Source organism: Mustela putorius, unplaced genomic scaffold, assembly GCF_011764305.1.
Source record: "Mustela putorius furo isolate JIRA1106 unplaced genomic scaffold, ASM1176430v1.1 tig00537227_pilon_pilon_pilon, whole genome shotgun sequence".
Lineage (NCBI taxonomy): Eukaryota > Metazoa > Chordata > Mammalia > Carnivora > Mustelidae > Mustela > Mustela putorius.
Genome location: NW_025422368.1, coordinates 44,211,076 through 44,238,226, shown reverse-complemented (window position 1 = coordinate 44,238,226; position 27,151 = coordinate 44,211,076). Strand labels below are relative to the sequence as shown.

The window sequence follows — 27,151 nt, the reverse complement described above, 5'->3', positions numbered from 1 at the left end:
AAACACATGGCAATAGTCTACAGAAATGTGAGCTCCGCTATCAGACACCACCCATATGTCCCCCTAATATACACCGTACCATACACTCTCAATGCAGCGGGTCCAAGCTGACATGGATGAAATGGGCCTTTTTCTCCAAGCTATAGTAAGAAACACATCAGACGAACTGAAGTTAGACCTGCTTCTCTGACCTCATAGATTCCTTAACGCCAGAAGCAGTATTTTCAAGCCCAACCACGCTGTTTCCTTCAAGAAATGTTGTCTTCATAGTAAAATCAAAGACCACATTATCTCAAGTTGCAGCAAACCCTTTATTCTCCTCATTAATGGCTCAAAACTGTTCAAGCCAAAGCCTGAACAAGTCCTGTGGCAATAAATGTGAATGTTTCACAAAGAGAAGAAAGAAATTGCAGAGGCTATGTTTCCGTTGACCGTACTTCTGAGCACTTTTCTTTGGCAAAGTCCTCAACCAAATTCGAATAAATTAGACGCAGTGCCGATAGAAGTAAAAGAAGTAATCTGTGAAGAATATCCCAGCAAAATAAGGATCCGTTGAACAGTCCGCTAAATCCTGTCAGAACGGAAGAAAAAAGGAATGATTAATGTAAGCATTAGTTAAAGTTATTGACTGACGGATTGATTGATTTAATGGTCTGTTTCTTTCACCCTCCCTGGGAAGAAAAAGGCACAAAAAAAAGAGAGAGAGAGAGAGAGAGAGAGAGAGAAGAAAAGGAAAGAAAAAGAAAAGAAAAGTAAGCAAGCTTACCGGCGCAGCTACCCGGAAATGGTACGTGCTGTCAAAGAACGGGGCTACAGGGAGGGTCCAAATGTGCTGATAGCCCTACATAATGAATGAAAGAGATCTATTTCATAACCACATTCACCACTGGAAAGACTATCGCCTGAGAAAGCATTTCTTTGACTCCTCTAGGAAAGTTATCTGTGGCAACAGCTTTTGAGAGGAGTCACTGAAACACTCTGCAGGCTCTGAAGGACACAGGAAGACACAGCCGCACCTGGTGATGGGGGTCAGCCGGCAAGGAGAAACCCTGGAGGGTGGCCCAAGGCATCCTGCTCTTTGTTGGGAGCAGAGGCTCTGCCACAATTCTAGACACACTTCTTCGGGAATAGGCTAGAAAGCCCAGGGGCTGGAAAGCATTACCTGTGTCATCTCTTGGGAGACTTCTTGGCGGCTCTGTGTCCTCTTGGCTCCCCTTGTCCCATGGAAACATATATTTCCAAGGGTGAACTTGCACTGGAAGACTATCAATGGCTCTGTTGTGCTTCGAGAGACAAAAGAGAGAAAGGGCAAAGGGAAAGCACTTACTAGCTCCACTGGACTACACCTTGGTAAAAAGAGGTATGAATGGGAACGTAACTTGGACACCCACTCAGTTTCAGGTAGGCATTTTAGTACACTAAGCTTGTCAGTGCCGATATGCCCATTCACATCTCCTTATTACAGAAAGAAACTCAGTCCCACATGATTACTGTGATAGACTGAACGTTCAGGTTCCCCTCCCCCAACGTTCAGGTTCCCCTCCCCCTTCATAGGCTTACATCCCAGTCTCCACTGTGATGTGTTAGGAGGCAGAGCCTATGGGAAGTGATCAGGTCTTGAGTGTGGAGCCCTCATGAGTGGGATTACTGGTCTTCTAAAAGGTCCTCAGAGCGCTCTCTTGTTCCTTTGCCAGGTAGACACAGTGAGAAGATGGCCTTCTGTGAACCCTTACCAGACACCAAGTCTGCCAGTGCCTCCGTATGGGACGTCCCAACTTCCACCATTCCACCAGAACGGTGGAAGGCAAATGTTTGTTAAGGCTCCCAGGCCATAGCGTATCTGTTACGTCAGTCTGAACCGATCAAAACCACCCGAGGTAGCCTCTGACAGCTCTAAAACGTAATCTCATAGCTGAAATCACTCCAGCAGCAGCAGTTCTCATCACCATAGATCTTAGAGTCATTTGGGGGGGCACCTAAGTGGTTCAGTCAGTTAAGTGTCCAACTCTTGGTTTCGGCTCAGGTCATGTCTCAGGATGGTGAGATCAAGCCCCTCATTGGGCTCCACACTCAGCAAGGAGTCTGCTTGAGATTCTCCCTCTCCCTCGGCCCCTCACTCTGCTAGTGCTCTCTCTAAATAATATCTTTTAAAATAACTAACTAAATAAATAAATCCATTTTGGAGCTATCCCTTCTCTTTTCACTGGCAGCTGAATTTGCATCTACCTGAAGTTTCCAGGATTTCAGATTCTACAAACCCCTGATCTGAGTACATACTGTTTGCAGCAGCAAGGTAAACAAACAGAAAGGGATGTGGGGCTGAGCCCCATTAGAATTACCTACTGTCATAGCTGTCAGAGTGGAAGTCCTGCCAGAAAGAATGATTCTCCTCTGGAGGTTAGCCCATTAATTACCATCAAGAGGATGAGATCTGTCTGCCTTTGGAAATGACCTTTTTGCACAAGTGGGACAACCTACAATCTCAGTTGAGTCTGTGTGTTATTTTTAAATCACCCATATTAGAAAAATGGCTCTTAAACTAAAAAGTCTGATTTAGCATCTCAAGATGGTCTTCTGCCACTTCAGGGGATACACCATGTCAGCTTATTTCCCACTATTTCCCTAGGAATGAATGAGGAAAGGCTATTCCAGGCTACTCAGGGAGTGCTAGAAGACAGTACATTTAGCTCTTGCTCTGCATGAAATGGGATGAGTTCTGAGTCACAAAATACTTGCTGCTTGAAACAAACCTTTCCAAGGCAAGCAGTTGGGTCGAGTGTCATCAACTCATGGTAGAAGTGAAGTTGATGAGAGAGGAAGTAGGAAGCCTGCGTGAAACAGAGGAAGGGATAGAGCAGTGGGAGTTGGGTGGAGGAGGAAGGAGAGAGCTGGGGAAGCAGAGGGGGAGCAGAGGACAGAGGAAAGGGAAGGAGAGGGAGAAACGAAAGGGAGGAAGAGAGAAAATGTAGAGGGGGCAGAAAAGGAGAGACTACGGTCAAGAGACACAGAATAAAAACCATCTAGCTTCCCGGTGAGGAGCTCACTGCGTAATTTGAGTGAAGTGGGTCTAAGTCTTAAAGCACTGTAATTATTTTAAATATTTGGGGGGAGTAGATTAAATTAGAGCTTTGTGATTTTGAAGGAAAGGCAGTCCTAATAAAAGCTACCATTTATGAAGCACCTACTATAAGCCAGGAAGGGGCAATGTTCTTACATCTCTCATTTCATCAGAAAAGTGATGGTTTAAAGGATGGGCTGTTTGAAACCCAGCTCCATGGCTTACTAGCTGTGAGTTTCAGGACAAGTGTGTTCAACCCTCTCCAGACCTAAACATTCCCATCTGAAAATATAAACTAGAAAACAAAAACCCACCTTGGATGGTTATTGTGAGGATTATATGACCCACTACTAAAGTGGAGAGTGTGTGGCATATGCTCTGTGCTCAGCAAATGGTAGTTATTAATTTCACTATTTTTAAAAAAGATTTAATTTATTTAAGGGCACCTAGGGTGGCTCAGTGGGTTAAAGCTGCTGCATTCAGCTCAGGTCATGATCTCAGGGTCCTGGGATCGAGCCCCACATCAGGCTCTCTGCTCAGCAGGGAGCCTGCCCACCCCCCTCTGCCTGCTTCTCTGCCTAGGTGTGATCTCTGTCTGTCAAATAAATAAATAAAATATTTTTTAAAAAAAAAGACTTTTTAAAATTTATCTGACAGAGAGAGACACAAGTAGACAGAGCGGCTTGTAGAGGGAGAGGGATCATGACTGGAGCCAAAAGCCGCTTAACCGACTGAGCCACCCAGGTGCCCCTAATTTCACTATTATTAACAGTGATTCCTAAAACAGCTCTAGGTCTTATGGTATTATCTCAAACTGATTTTATAGATAAAAACAGCTGAGAGAGCATAAGTGGTTTCTCCAAAAGGTTATAGAATTAGTAAGTGGCAGAGACAAAATTTGAACCCTGGTCTGCCCAACTCCAAACTCTGACTCCTTGAACCCCTCTGGGGAGGGAGTGGGGTCTGCATTAGCGTTGCTCCCAGGAGCTCCCCACCCAGGCGGTGTGCTATTCCTCTTCCTCTTGCTCCCACCCCAATTCAAAGGGGCACAGGGGTAGTCTGCAGCTTGTAAACATCAAATCCAAGATCACTCCCATTTTACAGTTGGGAGTGTGAAGCCTAGAGTCTTTCCATTCCGCTGAGGGAGGCTGGAGGACCCCCACCTTCGTTTTGAAGACTCCTCCCCCAAGCCGGCCCACCTCTCCACCCAACCAGCTTCCGTGGACTCAGACTGATAACATCCCACACTCCAACTTACTGATCGAATTGTGAAGGAAGTTCAGACTTGCTATTCAAATAGTGACAGAAGCAGAATTGTTCTCTACAATTACTCACTTACTTGATTTCCAGAGAGAATTTGACATTGGTAGGTGTGTGCTTATTAACAGGAATATTGTAATTGTAATTTCCAGCGCTAATTATGAAAAAAATAAAAAATAAAACCACAAATCAGAATACACAGGAAAGTCTTCAAAAGGCTTTTGTTACTCATTATATACTACGTAAGTGGTGAAATAGTCTATATAACAGACCCAGAAAATCAAAGTTAGCATGGTAGAGCTTTATGTTTTTCAGAGATGTACTTGCCAAATTTCAGAGTGATCTCTTTCAGGTCTTCATATACAAACCATACCACCAAGATTGATGGTTTTTTAGAACACACAGACGAAGTGATGGAAAGCCAAATCCCAGGCTAAATATGTATAATTGAGTGCACAGGAAACGACTCTGGTCCCCGTGAAGGAGACACAGATTTCAGGAGACAAATGAGGCAAAGGCCTCAAACCAACCGTCCCTCTGGAAAGGAGGACTGAAAATAATGAATACCAGCTTCCCTGCTCTGAATCACTCCCTTTTAGGCAATATGAGTAGGAGATACCACACACTTTCAGAACTTGAATCAACTAACATTACAATAGCCCTAATCGCAGTTCTGTGACTGAGAAAACTATGATATCCATAGACACTCCTGCCCCGCAGCCCCTGGAAGGAAGACTGCCTGAGATTCTCCTTCTCCCTCTACTTGGGGCAAATGGGGGCTTCCTGGGATTCTTCCTATAATAAAAACTCTAGCAGAAAAGCATAGCATATCCAACACAGATTCTTATAATCTTCAAGGCCATACCTTATATGGAAAGACAACTTAAAACCAGATGCATTGGAAGAAGAGCTCATCATTTTAGATTCTCTTTAATCAATCCTAAGGTAAGTTGTTAAAAATGAGAACACAGAAATAAAAGGAATTGATCTGAACTGGGATCAGGAGAGCCTGGTTCTATGGGGAAGAAGCAGAGATAAATGGAATTCACTTCCTACCATGTGGCCCCGACGTCTGCCCACTTCGCAGCCACCCAACTCAGTAGCCTCACTGCCCAGAGGAGAAACGGACAATCAGGGGGAATAAATACCTTGTCGAAGTTCTGGAATTTGAAACCCAGTCATCCCACACTTCTTCATTATGTCACCCTAGCACAACAATTAATGTCTGTCTCTGACTTCTTTAAGCTCACTGAAGCTCAGGTTCCTTAATGGCAGAATGGGATCAACTAAACCAACCTCAGAGGGATTTGGGGAAGAATTCCACATCATGATGAATGTCAAAGCCACAAACAAGTCATAAAGCACCATACAGTTCATTTTAAAAGCTCAGGGTTATCAACTTGAAGTCTAAGTTACATCAGGTTGAAAAGAAATCGGGCTGAGAATCCCAAGGATTTGTGACACCAGTTCAAAGTACAGGGTCTTGTCTCTCACCTAGCAATCACGCCGTAAAAAATTATCAGAGAAAGAAAAATAAGTCCCCATTCTTAACGCCTTCAACTTGTCTATCAGGTTAGCTTGAAGCTACTTGTGGCCTGTGCTTAGACTCTAAATGCATCATTACCTGACCACACACAATAGACACAGAGGTCAATGAGAACTTTTGTAATATCTGGATTTTTTTTTTCCACTCCTAACTGAAAAAGCCAAAATAAGCTTTATATTTAGCAATTAAAATAATGATATTCCTTGTTATTAAAATGTATAAATATCAGCTCATTCATTACTTGGAGCCATGAGTAACAATGTCTTTCCTGTTGATACAATTAACCGGCAGTCCTGTACAGCCTACTGTATGTATCCTCAGAGAGTCGGCCACAGAGCTGCCCCCTAAGCTTTTTGCTTTGGACTCACCCATTAACATGGGAGGGTGGAATCATTGGAGCCGTGGTTTATTGACATTTGCTAATAGCAACCATTTTATGATGCCCTCATCTACCATGTAACAAATGTGTTTTCACTTAAGGAGCAACGTAAGCACACATTGATTTTTACCATGTAGTTTGGGCTTTCATTCCAGCCTCAGAAACCCAGAGCCCTGAGTAAGTTCCAGAAACAATCGGGGTAGAATGGGGAAGCTTACCCACCTGCACTGGAGGCCTCGGCCACAATACCGATGATCTATTACTTGCTGGATTTCCATGATCTGAATAGAACTGATGGTTGTATCAATCCCTGTATTGAGAAGAAACAGAGAAAGTAAACTCTTCTGCAGAGGAAAACTATCCTGCTTCTACAAAGTCTCCAAATTACCCAAAGTAAAAGAAGAGTTTCCTAGATTAAATGGGTTCCATTTGCATATAAATGGAAAAAGAAGGGGAGGGAAGGGGAAGGGGAGAAGTCTTTTTGTTGTTGTTACAGTAAATTTTAAGAAAACTCATAAAAACCCACGTTCTAATAGGTAGCCCCATAACATCCAAAAGAATTTCTGGCCCCTGGAAATCCAACTAAATTGACATTTATTGAAAATGGAGGGTGCAGTGTGAAATGCAATCTGGCCAAGAAAGAAAGCTTTAAAAAAAAAAAAATTTAGAAAACAAATGAAAAGTACAGTCAGAATTGAAGAAGAATGTAGGAGGTTCAAACAAATTATCAAAATCCATGGAGATAACCTCCTCTACTCTAGTAGTGAACGCTAAGCTACTACTCTAAGCCTCCTTAATGGTTACCTAACCCTAATCCCCATGAGCGTTAGCTGCAGGGTACAGCCTTTGTCCCCCGTCCTCACTCCTATATTGCTTTCACTGCCTGTTGCCACTCCCAGGGCCTCTACCCTGAAGCCAAAGGAAAGTCGCTCAGATGTAAACTTACAGTCACTCCCCCAGTCAGGGCTGGTTAGAGCATCTCTTGCCAGGAAGGACAAGCTTCTGTCTTCTGAAGAGGAAAAAAGTCTGTCAAACTTTAAGGCTTGGCCAGGATGAGAGGAAACCCAGTATGTGTGTCCCTTTTGTCAGTTGAATGTTTCTCCGCCCGTTCTCACTCCTGCCTTTCCACCCATCCAATGCTACCTCATTTCTTATGGATCTAATATGTTCTCATCTTTCCCAAGAAGCCATCTGTTTTGGGCTGAACTGTGTTCCCCAAACTCTCGCGTTGAAGCCCCAAGCCCTCAGAACATGCCTCTGTTTGGAGATAGGGCCTCTCAAGAGGCAATCAAGTTAGAACGAAGCCGTTATGCTGGGTTCTAATCCAATCTGGCTGGTGTCCCCCCGATAAGAAGAGATTCGGACACTCAAGACACCAGGGACAGGCAGAGAGGAAACCTTGCAAGCACACACAGCAAAGGTGGCCATCTGTGAGTCCAGGAGGGAGGTCTCAGAAGAAACCAGACCTGTTAACACCCTGATTTTGGACTTCTGGTCTTCAGAATTGTGAGAAAATAAATTCTGTAGTTGGAGTTGCCCAGTCTGTGGTCCTTTGTGATGGCAGCCATAGCAGGTCGGATCACTGTGGCTCAAGGCTTCTCCGCTCTGACGTCAGTGCCTTACTACAGAACCACCCATGTGGTGATCAGTTAGTGGTCTGTTATCACATCAAAAGTATATCATCACTGTTTTATTACTTGTAGGTATTTTTGCCCTTTCTTGAAAACCCGAGAATAGAGAACCTCTATTGAAATTCTCTGATTTCTCTCTAACTCCTAGCATAATGTGATCCACACAGGAAAAAAAGAGCTTAAAGCCCCAGGTGGGGACCATAGTGCCAAAGCAGCAAATCAGTGGTGTGGGGGGCTTGGAGCTGGCTTGTGGGGAAGGAAGGAAGTGGGGGAGTGGTTTTGCCCTGTCACAGCTGAAAAGGCACTTTACAAGCAGTTTGGGAAAGGTAACTATTCAGAGGATCGTTGTGAGGCTTTGGGGGAAAAATATCTTAAAGTGAATGGTGAAAGTGGGTTACTAAACAAGTCTTTAAATAGAATTTTGAAGGTTTTGCAGTCTTTTTTTTTTTTTAATTTGCTGATTTTTTTCTCAAGGCTATGTTCTGTTCATTGTATTCCTTCCTTTGCATTAAATAATGTTTATATTTTTCAACATAGTTTGGGGTAAAACACAAAAACAGTACCCTCATTAAACAAGAGACAGATGTTAATAATACGGTGTGTGGCTTTCATAAGAAAGAGATGCAAGATCTAAAACAAGTTTCTATTCACGTTTCTGTGTGGAATTTCAGGATGGAAAGCAAATGCTAGAGCACACATTACTTGGGTGCCATCACTCCTAAGTAAATCTGCCATGGTTAGGACTTCCTACACTAAGCACACAGGCTTGTTTACCTGTCCACAAAAATGACTGTGAGCTTCTAGAAGCCTACACTCAACTTATGCACCTGCCATTGCCCCAGGTAAGGTAATCCTGGGCTCTCTGCAGGTGCTCAGCAAAGTGGGAGGCTGGAAGGAGGAGGGGAAGGGAAAGAAGCAGCAGAGCCCATCATATACCCTCTAGAAAAATGTTTCCTCTTACACACTCAAAGGGGAAATTGCCAGCCGATGAGTGCAGAGGGATGCTGGGAATGGACATGGAAACCTGAGCTCCTTCACCCTGTTGGCAAAGGGGAGGGAGAGAGAATTTGAAGGAGAGGCAGGTTTCCGGAGCATCTTGCCTAATATGATCCTTTTCATTTTTTTTTTAACATTTTATTTATTTATTTGACAGAAATCACAAGTAGGCAGAGAGGCAGGCAGGGTGGGGGGAAAAGCAGACTCCCCACTGAGCATAAAGCCCAATGCAGGCCTTGATCCCAGGACTCTAGGATCATGACCTCATCATTAAAAAGAAATGGATCTTGGGTGCCTGGGTGGCTCAGTGGGTTAAAGCCTCTGCTTTCGGCTCAGGTCATGATCTCAGGGTCCTGGGATGGAGCCCTGCATCAGGCTCTCTGCTCAGTGGGGAGCCTGCTTCCTCCTCTCTCTCTGCCTGCCTCTCTGCCTACTTGTGATCTCTGTCAGGTAAATAAATTTTTAAAATCTTAAAAAAAAAAAAAGAAAGAAAGAAATGGATCTTGACACATGAGAATTTTCTAGAAAATTGAATATATATTTCCCTTTGGGTATAAATATATGTGCTGTCCAAAAGGCCTCTAGATTTCTTGGATTCCAGCTATTCCAATCTTTGTCAAGCACACGTCCCCTGCTATGAGTTTTGCTTATGATTGCTTCCATAGAAGGATGTGAATTTATATGGCAATTGAAACATAGAAAGAAGAAGAAACCAGAACTTCTCCATCCTGTCTGTTTCCATCCCTTACCTCTTTTTCTACTTTCCCACTGAATTTGCAGGAACAGGACTCATTATAAATTTTGGCAACAGAATTACAGAGTTGCCTCACTTCCAGAGAAGCATGTTTTCATGTTCCTGGAGACACAGAATCCTGTGACAGGATTTAGTATCTGATGGATAACAGTATTTTAAAAAACAGTAATAAAAAGGTAAAGTTAAGGAGAGATAATCTTGCAGATTAGAATTATGAAAATAGCTTTTCAAATGCAGGATTGGAAATAAATTTTAAATCTCCTATAAAACATTTCCAGTTTGTCACTTCTCTGAGGCAAGACTATTCAATTCTGAAAGGCTGGTTATTAGAAAACCATAAATTCTCCTGTAGTCAAACAGGGGTGGTTCTCATTTTATAAATGTCTTCCAGTAATATTCACTATAAACTTAATATACACTTCCAGCAGTTTTCATTGTGAAGCTGGAGACAGATTTTGCAATCAGCGCAAAAGATCTCCTAATAAACTAAATTAGAAACTTCTGGAGAAGAAAGATTTAAGATGGTCTCCAACCAAAGCATATCCTGTTGTGGTAGAGTGTGTATATAGTATTACTTATAAAATTGTGCTGCATGGCTGAGTTCCAAAACAGCATCTTGGATACCTTTTTCTTTCCTGATTGAACCAGACTCATGCCAAGAAAAAGCCAATGAGCCCAACCGATTGATGACTGTGTCCTTTAACACAGGGAGTCAGTTTCTTTCTGCCATTTGCTCTTCCCAGAGTTCTGGTCTCCAAAACAAAATAAGCATAAATTCCCATGCCTTTTAGTTTCATGAGATTTTTTTTTTTAAGTCCTCACCAAAATTCTTAACATCTGTAGAATTCCATAGATTTTTCTCCTCATAAACTCTTTACTTTTTCCTATCTAACTCTGGCTATTTAGGTCTTTATTGTTTCCATAGATTAAAATCTAATCCATCGCACTCAGTTGGCTCCTCAGAGTAGAAACTCAGTATTCCAAAATACCCACTCTCCACCTCTTGGTTAGTCTAACCCAAACCTTCTATACTAAGTGGGGAGGGGGGAGAACCTTTCTGAGAGACGTTTTATATAATCAGCTTGGGCCCAAAAGAAGAAAAATGGCTTGCACTCAGCATATCATAAAAATGCTAATTTCCCTTCCCTTATTTTACTAGATGTCTTACCCCTTAGAAAAGAAGCTCATAAGTGTTTTCTGGGGCTTGGTAAACTGCTAGATATTACTCTTCGTCCTAGAGAGTTATTCCAACATGTTTGTTTGGTTTTTTCCTTAACCATGGAATTTCTTTTTAAAATTTTTATCCTTTAATTTTTTTTTATTAAAGATTCTATTCATCTGTCAGAGAGAGAGAGAAAGTGAGCACAAGTAGGGGGAATGGCAGGCAGAGGGAGAAGCTGGCTTCCCACTGAGCAGGGAGCCTCATGTGGGACTCGATCCCAGAACCCTGGGATCATGACCCGAGCTGAAGGCAGATGCTCAACCAACTCAGCCACCCAGGAATCCTTATTCTTCCATTTTTAGTTAGTTGTCAATGTCTCAGAAACATCTGAGTTTCTGATGTTTGAAAGGTTGATGGTTGAAAGAGTTTGCCTGGCTTTCCCCACTTTCAGATTTAGGAACCCTAGTGTCACATAGTACCCAGGACAAAGGGGAAGGATGGACCTGCAGCAGCAGAGAAGACACTTTCTTTATACCACCAGAAACACCCCACCTCAGGGACCTCTTCCAGGCAACCCTGGAGGAGGGGCATGCCAAAGGGGCTTTCTATGTGGCTTGCCATGCCCATAGGCACCCAGGCCTAACTAGATGGCAGGTATTCCAGTTGTCAGTACCCACTTGGCTTTCCTCTGGAGTTGATCCCTAGTACATGTGCACACGGTGCCCAAATAAAAGAGAGATCATGGTAGATGGGCAGGAACCCAGGGCACGGACACAGGGGACTCAGGTTCCTGTGGCAACTGTGCTAGTCACTTACTACAGAACCTTAAGCAAGGTCCTGAGCCTCCATTTCATCAGCTGGCCAGTGGGTGAGTGGTATCAATCAGAGGTGTTCCTGACCTGGGGACCTTGGAACCCCAGGTGATTGCACAAAGCGGTCAGTGGCGTCTGCACCCTTGAAAAAGTAACAACTCTCCCACGGGCTTGTACTATTCTTCAAATGTTGCTGCAGGGTTAACAAAAATAATTTGACTAAAAGCTTAACAGTTTACAGTAACATCCTCTATGTATTTTCTCTGTCAAATAATTATAAAAGAAGAATGAATTAATAGTAGAGTCTATGGAGTAAAAAGTTAGGTATCACTGGTTCACTGCTCTCACATTCTACAAGACTCTAAATTGCCAAAAGTTTGCAGGTTTCTAGAAGGTGACAGTGAAAAGAACATGTAAATCCTTTCTATCTCTCTCCGGCTGGAAGCGGGAAGAGGAGACCACTCTCCCCATGCACCGGGGAGCCTGGCAGAGCAAGACTTACATTCCATTTTTACCCAGAGAAGCTGATTACAGCATCTAGGAGGACACAGCCAGGCACTGTGGAGCAGCCCTTCTTTCTCTAGGAGTCTCTTCGGAGTCTCCCCGACGTGGGCAATGGAAGACATGCAGGCACTCAGTGTCCCAGAGTGGAGAGGAATAAGCCTTCATCGGTTGGATAAGACTGCTCTGCCCATGAAGGGCTGGTTGTGTTTGGGAATGGGAATGTGTTTGCTCAAGGGTCAAGAACATTTTTGAAAATGAAGACTGGCTCAGTCCAGGACCTCTTCCCGCGCAGGACCCATGGTTGCACATCTCTCATAGGTGAGATGGTCTCTTCTGAGGACCACTCTCAGACGAGGTCTCCTAGTATACCCAACATGGGCTCCCGAGGTAGGAAAAGGATTAACCAGTCACAAGGGTCCATGTGCTTTCATGAGGGATGAAGGCTTTAAGGGATTTTTTTTTTAACAGTACTAGACTTTTCCGTATTTGAAACTACTGAGAATATGATGACTGAAACACATTCCTTTCTTCACATGGAAGCTTTATCTTTGCCTTAGAGTAGTGCATCTCATCCCAAGTTCAATCAAAAGTTGCTTTCATGAGAAAAAACAGTACAAGCATGGCCTCCTACAGATATAGGGAAAAACTCTCCACACCTCACCCCTCATTGGAAAAAAATGGAGATAATAGTACCTATCTTTCAGGCTTGTGGGGATGGAATGGTTTATTCATGTAGACAACTTATGGCAGTGTTTTTGTGTACAGCAATATCTCATTCCATCATGATGGTGATGGCGGTGGCAATGGTGAGGAGGAGGAGGATGATTTGTAGAAGTTATTCAACTCTAGGATATGCAGTAATATCAAAAGGGAAAAAATCATACCACTGCCTCCAAACTTCAACCAGTGACCATACTGTATATGTCAGTCATTTGGACGGCCCAAAAAATTCTGGTTCATCTTTTTCTAGGCATACATTAGGTCTTCAGTTTATCAACTGTTTTTTTAAGATTTTATTTATTTATTTGACAGAGAGAGAGAGATTACAGAGAGGCAGGCAGAGAGAGAGGAGAAAGCAGGCTCCCCGCTGAGCAGAGAGCCCTATGCGGGGCTCGATCCCAAGACCCTGGGATCATGACATGAGCCGAAGTCAGAGGCTTTAACATACTGAGCCACCCAGGCACCCCTGTCAACTGTTTTTTAGATGAGACATGACCAATGTCACTTGCTTTGGCCAAAGAAATGTAAGCAGAAGTGACACATGCTACATGTAGGTGGGAGCTTTAAGAGCCATGTTCTCTTACCACTGCTACAGAGATTGCAGAAATATGGATTGAAGTGGAGTCTCCATTAGTTAGATTCTAAAGGAGATGATGAGCGAGAGCCCTCTTTGATCTACATTTGACAAAGAGAGAGAGTCAGAAATCAATGTCTACTACATTAAGCCACTGTAATTCAGGAGCTGTTGCTGCTACAGCATCCTGACGGATAAGTCATGCTAATATGTATGTACTTCTGTGACTGTCATCATTATTCTATACCCTTGTTGTGGATGTGCAGAAGGTTCCCCAAAACAATAATGAATTAGTATCCATTTGGATGTATTACACATGGATTTACAGAGATAATTATACTTTTAGCCCTTAATCAAGTCTCCATAATTTTTTTAAGATGAAAAATCTGCTTCTTAAAAAATTCTGTGTGTGTGTGTGTGTGTGTGTGTATGTGTGTGTGTGAGAGAGAGAGAGAGATATTCGGACAGGGGTTGTGATTTTCACTGACTTGCAGCTTACCCTGAACTCATTAGACTTCCAAAGCCTTTTACATTTTGCCCTGCTTGGTGTGGGCAGAAAGCCCAGAGAGGACATCATTTTATAAGTTCTAAGTGAGCCGGAAAATCTACCCAGCCACCCAAGATTACTTTACATGTTCTACTATTACTATCTTTGTTGGCAATGGACAAATGAAACCCTTTCACTTACTCAGCTATAATTTCATCACTGGGCAGGGAACTCAATATTATAGAGGACTGCAAGTTTCTGTACTTGTGTTTTTAAAGAGACTGCCGCACCAAAGAGAAAAGTAGAACCATTGTCTGGGACCATTAACAGATCAGGCAAGTGAATATTTGCAAAGTAAAACACCTCAGGTTTCAGTGCCCTAGATGCTTCACTTTGGACATTCTTTACCTGCCCATGGCCTCTGATGGGTTTCCTCCTCCTGAGACAGCCTTCGCACAGGACCGGAGGGGACTCCTCTCTTTCCCCAGATGGGACAGCAGTAAGTTTCCTGACAGGGCAGGATCTCACAGAAAGTGATTTCTGGTACTGGGAAAGAGGACTGTGTGGTTGCCAGGGATGTATTCGGTGCTGCAAAGCATCAGGCAGAGGGAGGGAAGCGACAAGGTTAACCTGAAAAGCTGGTTCTTTTGTTGACAAGTCACAGGAAACAGGGGGCCGGGTTTGAGAGTGAGGAATGTGAAAATCTTAAATCTTACCTGAGGGGGAGGCTGTGGGCAGCAGGGCAGGCTCCTGAGAGCTGGTGATATTGCTGGAGGAAGAAAACCAAGTGATTAATGAAGGAGCCCTCAAGGATCCTTCTCCCCAAAGGAAAGCAAGGCCAAAACTCTCACCTCAGAGGAAGATTTGGGGCACGCTGGTTCTGATCTTTTAAGCTAAGTATGTAAAGAGAGACTATCGTCAAGGCACTGTTTAAAAAAAGAAAAAAATAAGAAGGGAACATTATGTGACAGATTTGAGTTCATCTGTATCTCACACAACCAGCTGGCCAGAGATACACTCTCACAGGCCACACGGCGGGGTGGGGGGGGGGGGGGGATGCGGCCACGGCTGACAGAAGCACCATGGAAACCAGCACCTTTCTGCTTCTCTGCCCTGGTAAGAGAAAGCCCTCCCCCTCCTAGAGCAAAGAGGCTCTGGGGTGTTCCGCACTGATGGATTTTTCCAGAGAGCAGCCCCCTGGCCCTGGCAAGCTGCCTCAGAAACGTCTGTCACCAGTGGAAGATTACAAAAGGAAGCTGTAAATCGCTGGAGGCAACCCTCTGCTCCCTGCAGGAAAAAGTCAGAGCGGAGTTCACATCCCCCTGGTGGAGGGTGTCCGCCCCGTGGCCCCGGGAGAGGAAAGGCTGCATGGGTTTAGTCAGGCATAGATGCCAAACCCTTTGGCTGCTTCTCTGACATCTTCTGTCTGCCTGTCTTTTCAGAGCACAATACACCTTCACACCTGGCTCCCTAGACTCCACTCCTTGTTACACTGTTCCCCTTCAAAGGTGGTGGATTTACTATTATTAAATATACACAAGGAAATATGCCACAGGTTTGAATTCCACTCATAAAGAAGAAGTTTCCAGAGTGTTCTCAGCAGCAGGTTACTCCCCAGCAGACACAGCCCTGTCTGGGGAAAGTGGTGCCGAGCCCCAGAGATGCCGGCAGACAGAATCCGTTGTGTCACCCTGGCAACTGTTTGCCGTGACCCAGTCTCCCTCACTTTGTTCTCCCAGATCCCCCTCCGTCTCCCTACAAGTCATCCTGAAGTGCTCTTTCTAATTTGTCTCTGGCATCTACTTCAATGCATGACCCAGAGAACCTCCAGAATTATAGAATGAAATGGACATCTGCTCCTTTCTTTGGGGGCGAATTCTGGTTTTGACCCTTCTTGCTACCACAGGCCAGAAACAAATTTAACAAGCCCCATAACCTCCCACTTAGGATCTTAGTGGTTCACGATACTGGAATTCATAAGAAAATTCTGATACGCATGTTCAAAAAGCAGTCTCTGTACATCAGAATTAGACTTCTTATAGCCATACTGCTGGGTTTTCACAGGACACTGTATCTCTAGAGAGGTCTGCTGTGTATGTCTGCTAAAGTAGATGCTCACACCGTCCTGATCTGGGAATCCCAGCGGAGGACAGCTTGCTTAGGAGAGTGAGAAAAAGACTGCGGCTTCCAGGGGGGGATTCTGTGTTCTGGTGTCTGTCACCTACCTGGGGTGCTTCACAAGGTGGGCAGTAGCCAGTGAAAAGCTGAAATGCTGAGGGGAGAGCAGGGCACAGAGAGAGACTCACACTACCTTTTATAACTACCAGCACCTTGGCACTACCCTTCCTTTGCCTCTCAGAACAACTGTGCCCCTTGAGACAAAGCCCAAAAGGCAGTCCTTTCCCACACTCATAAAGCATTTTTTTAGAGATAAATACCCCTGTGACCATGCAAATAGACCAAAAACAACAAGGTCCAGAGGACAGAGGCAAGATGACCAAGGCCTGGAGCCTGAGGGGCGATCCCGGAGGAAGAGCCCTGCTGAGGATAGAGAGCGGTCAAGTCCCCCGCTGCTCTGCTAGCAGCGAATCCTTTGTCCTTACTGCGTTTGCTGGCTTCAGCTGCTGGGTACATTTGGCTGCAGTTTCAATATGTTATATATCTTGGGGTTATCTCAAAGGCCCTTTTGGGGTGGGGTCTTCACTGAAGAGTCTAGAAGAATCCTAACAAATAGGAGTGTCTGGGGGAGAACAGGTTGTACCTGATTGCCCTCTCTGACTTCCCCCAAGTAGACAGGAAAAAGAACTAGCAATTTCAGACAATTATTTGTAAGACTGAAACATATCACACACACACACACACACACACACACACACACACACAGCATAATGAGCTACTAAAAATTATCAGTTGATTGAAAAAAAATTATCTTTCATCTCACATTTAAGTACAGAAAGCCCATGCTTTTTTCTCCAGAATATGAGCTTAAAAAGGGCCCCTTCAGGGCACCTGGGTGGCTCAGTCAGTTAAGTGTCTGCCTCCCCCTCAGGTCATGATCTCAGGGTCCTGGGATCAAGTCCCACATGGGGCTCCCTGTTCAGCAAAGAGCCTGCTTCTCCCTCTGCCTGCCCCCTGCTTGTCCTCTCCCTGTCTCTCTGTCTCCCAAGTAAATAAATAAAATCTTTTTTTTTTTAAGGGCCCCCTGTCTTCAAAGCACGTAGGTCAGTCCCTAGTTCATAGGTGAGAAAAGGAATATGGGAAGAAAAAAAAGAGCTTGGCAGAGCATAACACTGAAGTTTTTCTTACCAAAATGCCATCACGGCAATGAGTATTATAACCAAGGTCTGGAAAACCCAGTTAGGACACAGCTGTTTTTTTCCTGAAAAATAAACCTGTAAAAAAGGTTCAGTCAGAAGCAGTGATAAACCAGCAATGCTAATTGCGAGAAGGACCCCTGAAGACTCTCTCCCAGCAGGGAATTTTGCTGCTCCCAGTGGACCGGCAAGTGTGCTCTCTTCAGCCCTAATCTCCCCCGTCTGTCCCTGAAAATGAAGTTCTTCCAGAGCCTAGCTCAAGCCTCTCCCTTTCCTTACATTCCAGCTCACAGTCACCCGTCTCTTCCCTGCCATCCCACAGGACCCGCGTCTGTGCCATTCATTTCGTGCTTATTCTCGAAGTTTTATGGGAGCAGAGGACCTATCAGACAAGATACTGTCAGGACCCAGATGTTCATTTCCTTTACTACAACATCCCTGAAAATCAGAAGGTCTTCAAGACGTGATGGAATAAATTCCGGTGGAAGAATTTCAGGCATCATGACACATCATGGAAAAAACGTTTACGATCCATGATAAAAAGTACTCTTTAAATCATCCACATTGGTATTCAATTCTGCTCCCTATTTTTAAGGACCGTTCTGAGCCTGTGTCTTACTGATTCTTATACCCACTCAACAAATATTCTTTCAGCACTATTATGTATAACACTATAAGGACTCTAATAATAAGTAAGTTATAGTCTCTAAGGAAGCCACTGAGGCAAACCTCTAAGACTGATACATATTGGCATAAAAACTTGCATATGAGGAATGGGCCAAGAATTACAGAGTAGAAACAGCTGTGTAATTGGTGGTGAATCTGGCTGAAAAGATAGGAGGAGTTTTCTGTCCACTTTAATAAGGTGCCCCTGAAATAGGAGCTTCCCTACTAATGCCATAGGGCGTGTTCCCTTTGTTTCTGCCGCAGAGTACAGGCCAGAATTGTGCTTTTTGTCGGAAGAGAATGGGAGGATGGTGGAAGTTAAGAAATAGCTTAAAACTGGTCTTTATTTTAATTTCTTGGGCAGGTTATCTGACTAACTAAAATGCTCCTCAATGTTATATTGGGGGTTGGGGTGGGGTTAATCATATAAGTTTTTAGCCTAGATGTAAACCCGCAGGGCTCTTATAACTGAGTCACCCATAAGGGCAGCTGGAAGCCATTCTGAATAGCAAGAAGGGAATAGTTTATACCATTCTTGTATCTCACTGGAACTGTGCAGAGGAGGGTCTGATAATGTGCTGGGCAGAGAAGGGACTCAATGAAATTGCTGAATCAGTTGTAATTAAATAGCATTAGTCTCAGGATAAGACCTGCCCCTCTAACCCCCTCCCCACAGCTGCTGGGTTGTTTTAAATCTCCATGCATTTGCTTCAAACCCTTTGACCTAGTGTAGGGAACTGACCTAAGACCTGGAGTTAGGCTTGGAGCCAGGTGCTGAACAAGTCATCTAAATGTCCTTGATCCTCATTTCCCTCATCAATAAAATAGGACAACATTTCAGTTATTGGGTGGGTCCAACCAATCGTGAAATGGTTCTCCATTCAGGTCTGCATTTGAATTACTTTGGAATTTATTAAAAACCAAAGTGCCCTAGAAAATTCCGTGCAAAGGCCTGAAGGTCTTCCTACCTCATCCCAACCACCAACACACAGCAGGGATCACCCATCTATCTCTTGGAGGAAGAGAAAGAAAAGAAAGGAAGAGGAACATTAGATTGGATGAGAGCTACACAGGAGACCTCAATCCTCCTCCAGAACAAGTATTACCATTGGCAGCTTGGAAGTTGAGGCGAGGCCCAGCCGGATTTCTTACCATGGTAAGGCCCACCAGTTGCTCCCAGCCAGCCCCCAGCACTTTGCTCATTGACATACCCACCCAACCCAAGAGTAGCACACTCCACCCACATGCAATGTTTCAATGACCTAAGGATCACAGAGGCTCTGAGGAACAGAGGATACCTAGGGGTTGGTGTCATGGAAGGGAAAGTGACCTATGGGAATTAGCCAAGACCTCCTGCAAAGACACCACGGTTGGGGGGGGGGCGGCACCTGGGTGGCTCAGTGGGTTAAAGCCTCTGCCTTCGGCTCAGGTCATGATCCCAGGGTCCTGGGATGGAGCCCCGCATCCGGCTCTCTGCTCAGCAGGGAGCCTGCTTTCCTCTCTCTCTCTGCCTGCTTGTGATCTCTGTCAAATAAATAAATAAAATCTTAAAAAAAAAAAAAAGACACCACAGGGGAAGCAAAACATCCCCATTCCTTCTACTTTCTCCAGCTCCCTGAAACACTCTGATAACATGCCAAAGTATGAGAGCCACTCAAATAGTGGGTTTGAAAATGCTAATAAGAGTGAACACTTAGGGTGCTTAGGTGGCTCAGTCAGTTAAGCACCCGACTCTTGATCTCAGCTCAGGTGTCAGTCTCAAGGTCGTGAGTTCAAACCTTGCATTGGGCTTCACGCTGGACATGGAACCTACTAAAGAAAGAAAAAGAAAGAAAGAAGGAAAGAAGGAAAGAAAGAAAGAAAGAAAGAAAGAAAGAAAGGAAGGAAGGAAGAAAGAAAGAGGAAGGAAGGAAGGAAGGGAGAGAAAAGAAAGGAGTGAAGGCTTATACAGCACTTATTATGTGCCATATTCTGAGTGCTTTATATATAAAAATTTATTTAACCCTCATGATAATTCTTAACAACACTATGAGCAGGGCTCCTGGGTGGCTAGTGGGTAAAGCCTCTGCCTTCGGCTCAGGTCATGATCCCAGGGTCCTGGGATCGAGCTCCGCATCGAGATCTCTGCTCAGCAGGGAGCCTGCTTCCCCCTCCCTCTCTGCCTGCCTCTCTGCCTACTTGTGATCTCTCTGTCAAATAAATAAACAAAATCTTAAAAAAAAACAGCAACAACAACAACAAACCTATGAGCCAGGTGCCCCAATTTATGGAGAAGGGGAAAAAATGAAGGTTCAGTTCCTCATGCAAGATCACACTGCTAGTAAGTCACAGAGCCAGGATTTAAACCAAAAGACATTTGGCTCCAGAATCTGTGCTCCTAACCACTGGGCTAGGCTGCCTCAATTTTTCTGTCTGTAAAGCAAGAGAACATTCTACAACTTAGATATTATTGTTACCATTCAGAAGGTTTTCACGGCATACCAAGTGAACTCCTTAATAGGCGGTCCAGGATATCTGAGCCCTCCCTATGTTTTCAGGCTTGTTTCCACTCTCCTCCATAACCAGCTCTCACCTAACCCTTCAATGAAGCCAGTGCCAGCCCCTAGACCTTGGCTTATACCATTCCCTCTGGAACCTCTCCTGTAGCCAGCTAGAGCTTTCTCCTTTTGGAAGGCCCCGTCCCCATATGCTCCTGCAGCACTCTGAACCTTTGCAATATTCCCCACATCCATATAAAACTGTTCTTTGTATTTTCCTCTGATCTTCCCTGGCTACCTAGAAATGCCTTAGAAGGGGTCATGTCTTACTCACCTTTGCCTCCCACCAGCTTACGACAGGGACTGCAAGAGGTCTCTGAGTTGAATGAGTCCCTTAATACCTACATAAATCCTCTACTGGTCTCCAACCCAACCCCCTCCCCCACCACAACATATCCAAGACACTGAACCATTTAATGTTTTTAATCTTCAGGGAGATTATCAGACTGGGCTTTCTGTATTTCTTTTTTCTTTTTTTAAAGATTTCATTTATTTATTTGACAGAGATCACAAGCAGGCAGAGAGACAGGCAGAGAGAGAGAGGAGAAGCAGGCTCCCTGCCGAGCAGAGAGCCTGATAAAGGGCTCGATCCCAGGACCCCGAGATCACGACCTGAGCCGATTGCAGAAACCCACTGAGCCACCCAGGCACCCTCCATATTTCTTGAGTACCTACTATATGCCAGTCCTTGGGGATGCAGAATGTGGAAGACACACATAGGGCCTGTTCTCATAAATGACACATTCTAGTTAATATTCTGAGATAACTGCAAAATAAAGAGATTCCCTGGGTGCAAAGTGAGAGCTAGAGGTTGCATGTGACCCAACGTCATCGATCGGGGCCTCCAGAGATGTAGGTACCTCTCCCTCCATCCCACTGCAAACTGTTAGTGTAAAGGGCACCTTTCTTACACAATATTTTTAATAGTCTATGTTTATCGAGCAAACTGCTCTGTGCTGGGCACTGTGGCTAAGGGCTTCCCCTTATTTAACCCCATGACTAATGTTTGCAAGGTATATATTATTATTATCTTTATTTCTCAGTGCAATTAAGTAACTTGGCCAAGGACACTTCTACATACATATTTATCCATGTGTTTATGGTTTTTGGTATACCAAGTAGCTTGTCAGCAACAGAACATTTTAGCGGTTTTTAGTAGAATATTAAACTCTTCCTGAATCCTTTTAGAATAGGTCAGTGCAGTATAACATGAGTAGAGATAAAAGGGGTCAGCCCTTAACAGGATATAGATGAAGGTCATGACTCTGCTCCTGGGAAGGGCCAGCTGTGCAGCACGGGTGGGTCACAGAGGCATTCTCCCAGCTCTCTGTGAACTGCAGCTAGGACAGGAATACTGCAGCTTCTCTGTACACTTACTGTCAATGTTAACCTGTTTGAGAAAAGTTCTCTTTATTCATTAATAAAACCATAACAATTTACACTTATAAGAAAGTGAACACCTATTTTACCCATTTGCACGACCAGTACTAATTAACAAAGGGAAAAGAGGGATTTGGGGAAGTGACGGAAGCCTCTCCGGGACTTCTGAAGCCATAGATAAGGAATTAGGTCAAGAACTTGCAGCCAAGGGCCAAGTGCATGTGGAGGCTGATGAATTTCACTGGGGGGGCGGGCAGTATAAATAAAAGCTGGCAGAACAGTATTTCTGAAATGAGCATGTTCTACACTCCTTTTTCTAAACATCTTTTTGAAAAAACACTTAGTATCTATTAAAGGGGTAGTACAAGGGTATCTGCCTTCAGCTCAGGTCATGATTTCAGGGTCCTGGGATTGAGCCCTGCCCATCCCCTCTCCCTCTATGCACTGCTCATGCTCTGTCTCTTTTTCTCTCAAATAAATAAAATCTTAAAAAAAAAACAAAAACTAAAGTGCATAAGGATGCAAAGTAGTGTGTCTATCAGCAAATAAATGAAGAAAAGCATTTTTGATCAATTTTTCTAAAGACTTTAGGGGGGTATAGAAAAAACATCATCATTATTCATTACAAATTTAATTCTATTTACCTTGTTGGTTTTTTTGGGAATGGACCTTCTTGGAGAAGACGCACTAAGAGCTCTGCTAAATTTGCTTTAAAAAAAGAGAGAGAGAGAATGTTAATTACTATTCAAATGCCTCTCTGGGAGTTATAAGACAAAAGCCCAAGCTGCTACTAACACAGCAGTATGACTTTCTTTCTTTTTTTCTTTTCTTTTTTTCTTTTTTTTTTTTTTTTGGTAATACAGTGCTAACTTTAAAAAGCAAAAGTCAAAGCAATTGAGAGATTCTTTTGTGAAAAAGAACCTTAGTAAGCATAAATGAATGCATTAAACCTTATATTTCTTTTTTCTCATAATTAGACCCCAGGAAATGTGCATTTACCTCCTTAAGTAATGAGGAAAAATAAAAAAAGACTAGAAGTTTTTTCCCTGAGAAAGAAACATGATTTTCTAAATTTAGAAAAGGCCCCTTCTCCTCCTTAAAGGAGAAGTTGTCCCTTTGCTAAAATGTAACATTTCATATAACACTTTGCTCTTAAACAGCTACTTCATGTTTTGTTTTCTTTTTAAAGCAGCAACAGAAAAAATAAGAAAATTACCACATAAGGCAATTGTCTTCCAAAACATTTTTAAAAGAGGGGAGGGGTGGTGCCTGGGTGGCTCAGTCAGTTAAGCTGCTGCCTTCAGCTCAGGTCATCCTGAGATAGAGTCCTTCATGGGGCTGCCTGCTCAGCGGAGAGCCTGCTTCTCTCTTTCCCTCTGCCCGCTGCTCTGTCTACTTGTGCTCTCTCTCCCTCTGTCAAATAATGAAAAAAATCTTAACAAGAAAGAGAAGAGGGATGGCAGCATCAGAAAGTGATGGCTGCTGCTGGATCAGAAAGACCATTTCATTGGACTAGTTACGGAGAGGCCCTATTCTCTCCTCCCTTCCAACTCCTGTGCCTGTGGTACTTGGGATGTACCTGATGGAGCTTGCTTCGCTGGCTGAGGACTTGCAACTACTGAGCCGCTTTAGCCGGGCCAGCTTTCTGTTCCATATTTCTAACTCCTCTATCCTTTCTTCAAGGTTGTGGGTTAGTTTGCAGAGCTGCTTCACTGCACCCACATTTTCCATAAAGATCTGGTCCTAGAAATGAAAACAGCACAGAGGGTATAAATCCACAGCGTGAGACCACCACGGAACTGGCCACAGTCCATTCGAAGACAGGTGAAATGTACCACCTGAAATTGATTATACACACACAAACCTCAAGTTCATTCAAGATAAAACCAGAGAGGGTTGCAACTTAAAATGATCTTGCTAAACTGCTGGCTGTGTAGTAAAGCTGCTTATGTTCAATTTGCAATAAAATAGAAATATGTCCTTGTGATCCAAAAAGAGAATGGAGCTGAAGGACATTGTCAAGTTTGGAATCTGAAGATTTATTTCGTACGGCCATTATACTATATTTAAAACTCATCAAGAGAAAGTCAGAACAGGCTTTGGAATGTTGATTTGTGGGTGCATCACTAAATCCTCATAAGAAACGATTCTAGTTCTTTCTGGTAACATGTGTATCGAATTGCTCTGGTGAAGGAGAAAGGTATGAAGACCTGGGCTTTTCTCTGAGTTCTGCCACTTACTAGATGTGAGACCCCACGCTGAGCAGAACCAGCTCTCTGAGCTTCATTATCTTCATCCATGAACAAGAAGATAATTCTTGACATGTTAATTTCTGCTTTAACATCCCATGAGCAACCATGTACAATTTCTATTTTAGCCTAACTCCCAAACAAAATTGAAAACAACAACACTTAATTCTATGTGCTCAGAGAAGGCCACCAACACACCAGAAAGAACAAGAAAGGGAAACCAACCACAGCCAGAGTGTGCCAGCCATCCCTTCTCCCACCCACACACTTCAGTTGTCATGGAAACATGTGTGTCTCTCTCAGCCATAACAAAAACACTGGAAAGCTCTCATCAACTCGCATCCTGATCCTGTGACCTTCCCTCCTCTCCCCCTTTCTGTTTACAAGTTCTAAATGCCACAGAATTCTTTGGGGCTCATAGAGGCTGATCCACTGTTGTAAAATGATGAGCTCAAGGCCAAAAGAAAAAGATCGTTTCATAGTTGGAGGATCAAAGTCGGGGCTGTGTGTCTTTGAGATTCTCATGATGCACACTGAAGCTTTAAAGGTTTCACACACTGTATAGCAACCACTCAGAAAGGACTCAGAAGCTGAACATTACAAACTTAAGTCTTAATTTATGGAGTTTAAAGACCTGCACACTGGTATAAAACACACCAGTAAAGCTAAATACACAGTCAATTTCAGGACATTCTGCTACCCTAATATGATGCTTTATAAATCACTTAACTCAATTAGAAAAGTTAAAGGACAGAAGTACTAAAAATAACTATAACTACAATAATTGGTTAATAGTACACACATACCGAGAGGTGTATTATGACATCAAAAACATAAAACATGGAGATGTAAGTAAGAGGATAGAGTTTTTGTATATGATCAAAATTCAGTTGTTATCAGCCTAAAATAAGCAATAAGATATTTTACATAAGCTTCACATAACCACAAAACAAAAACCTACAAAAGATAAAGAGAAGGGAGTCAGAGCATACCACTACAGAAAATCAGTTCACAAAGGAACATAGCAAAAGAGGAAGAAAGGAATAAGGGAAGAGCCAAAAAACAGTAAGATGGCATTAATAAGTCCTCACCGATTAATAATTACTTTAAATATAAATGGATTAATTCTCCAGTAAAAATTCATAGAGGTGGTGAATGAATTAAAAAAAAAAAATGCTGCTATATGCTGCTCCCTACTACAGATTCACATCAGCTTTAAGGACATGCACATCTAAAGAAATGGAAAAAGATACTCCATGCAAATGGAAACCAAAAGAGAGCAGGGGTAACTATACATACGTCAGATAAAATAAAATTTAAGTCAAAAACAGTACCAAGAGACAAAGAAGGTTATATGCTGATAAAGGGGCCAATTCAGCCTGGTAAGGGGGATATGCATCAGACTATAACACTTATAAATCTATATGTCTATACTCTATATCTGTATTTCTATCTCTAGTGAGAGAGAGAGAGAGATCCAACATCGGAGAACCTATTATTATGCAAATACTAACAGACGTGAAGGAAAAAATAGAAGAATATAATAATAGTAGGGGACTTTAGTATTCTACTTTCAATGACAGATAGTTTACCCAGTCAGGAAATCAGTAAGGAAACAGTGAACTAGAACTATGCCTTTGATCAAATGACCTAAAAGACATATCAGAAATCCCACCCAACACAGTCTTCTCAAATGCATACAGAACATTCTCAAGGCTAGATTATACGTTAGGTCACAAAACAAACCTTGCAAATTTAATAAGATTAAAATCGCACCAAGTATCTTTTCTAGCCACAATGGTAATGAAACTAGAAATTCATAACAGGAGGAAAACTTGAAAATTCATGAGTAGTGGAAATTAAACAATACATGCTTGCAAAACTAATGAGCTAAAGAGGAGACCAAAAGGAAATAAAAAATATCTTGAAACAAATAAAAATGGAAATGCAATATAATAATAAAACTTATGGGATATAGCAAAAGTAGTCATGTTTTTTTCTTTAAAGATTTTATTTATTTTTCAGAGAGGGGAAAAAAAGGGAGAGAGAAAGAGAGAGATGCAGAGGCAGAAGCAGGCAGAGAGCTGAGCAGACTCCCCACTGAGCAAGGAGCCCGATGTGGGACTTGATCCCAGGACCCTGGGATCATGACCTGAGCAGAAGGCAGCTGTTTAATCTACTGAGCCACCCAGGCGTCCCAACAAAAGTAGTTCTAAGGAATTTTATAGCAATAAGCACCCACATTAAGAAGAAAAAAGAAATATCTCAAATAAACAACCTAACTTTACACCTCAAGGAACTATAAAAAGTAGAAACTCAGATGAAAGGCAGTAGAAGGAAAGAAATAACAAAGATCAGAGCAGAAATAAATGAAATAGACCCAGAAATACTATGGAAAATCACCAAAACTAAGAGCTAATTTTTTGAAAAGATAAACAAAATCGACAAAACTTTAGCTAGATTAAGGAACAAAAAGAAAGAAGACTCAAAGAAATAAAATCAGAAAAGAGAGGTGACATTACAACTGATACCACAAAAATACTAAGGATCCTAAGAAACTACTATGAACAGTTATGGATATTCCTAGAAACATAAAACCAACTAAGACTGAATTATGAAAAAATAGAAAATCTAAAAAGCCAATTTAAAAAAAAGATTGAATCAATAATCAAAAACATCCCAACAAACTAAAATCCAGAACCAGACGGCTTCACTGGGGAATTCTACCAAATGTTTAAAGAAGAGTCTATACAAATCTCTTCAAACTCTCCCAAAAAAACTGAAGAGTAGGGAACACTTCCAAACTCATTTTAAAAGGCCAACATCACCCTGATACCAAATAAGGTCAGATAAATATACTACAAAAAAAGATAATTGCAGACAATTATCTCTGATAAGTATGGATACTCAATAATACATTAAAAAGGTCATACATGATGATTAAGTGAGATTTATTACTGGGATACAAAAATGGTTCAACATATGCAAATCAATCAATGTGTTACACCACATTAATAAAATCATTTGATCATCTCAACAGATGTAGAAAAGCATTAGACAAAATTCAGCATCTTTTCATGAAAAAGACCTCTCAACAAATTATAGATGGACTATACCTCAAC

The 27,151-nt window shown here is 42.8% G+C and overlaps 1 protein-coding gene across 5 annotated transcripts in view; it reads right to left on the bottom strand.

Annotated features, from left to right (window-relative positions):
* Window positions 1-292: 292 nt before the first annotated feature.
* Window positions 293-27,151, bottom strand: part of MYRFL (myelin regulatory factor like) — a 123,572-nt gene continuing 96,713 nt past the window's right edge. For 4 of the 5 annotated variants that reach the window (XM_045072980.1, XM_004752524.3, XM_045072981.1 and 1 more), the window contains 12 exons: window positions 23,360-23,523; window positions 22,425-22,488; window positions 17,190-17,275; window positions 14,735-14,809; window positions 14,600-14,652; window positions 14,292-14,471; window positions 7,190-7,252; window positions 6,466-6,553; window positions 4,398-4,472; window positions 1,163-1,283; window positions 767-841; window positions 293-571 (listed from right to left, as the gene is read on the bottom strand). In XM_045072980.1, coding sequence (XP_044928915.1) covers window positions 485-571; window positions 767-841; window positions 1,163-1,283; window positions 4,398-4,472; window positions 6,466-6,553; window positions 7,190-7,252; window positions 14,292-14,471; window positions 14,600-14,652; window positions 14,735-14,809; window positions 17,190-17,275; window positions 22,425-22,488; window positions 23,360-23,523 — 1,131 coding nt within the window. In that variant the 3' untranslated portion in view covers window positions 293-484. The remainder of the gene's footprint in view (window positions 572-766; window positions 842-1,162; window positions 1,284-4,397; window positions 4,473-6,465; window positions 6,554-7,189; window positions 7,253-14,291; window positions 14,472-14,599; window positions 14,653-14,734; window positions 14,810-17,189; window positions 17,276-22,424; window positions 22,489-23,359; window positions 23,524-27,151) is intronic. The other variant, XM_045072979.1, reaches the window with a different exon arrangement.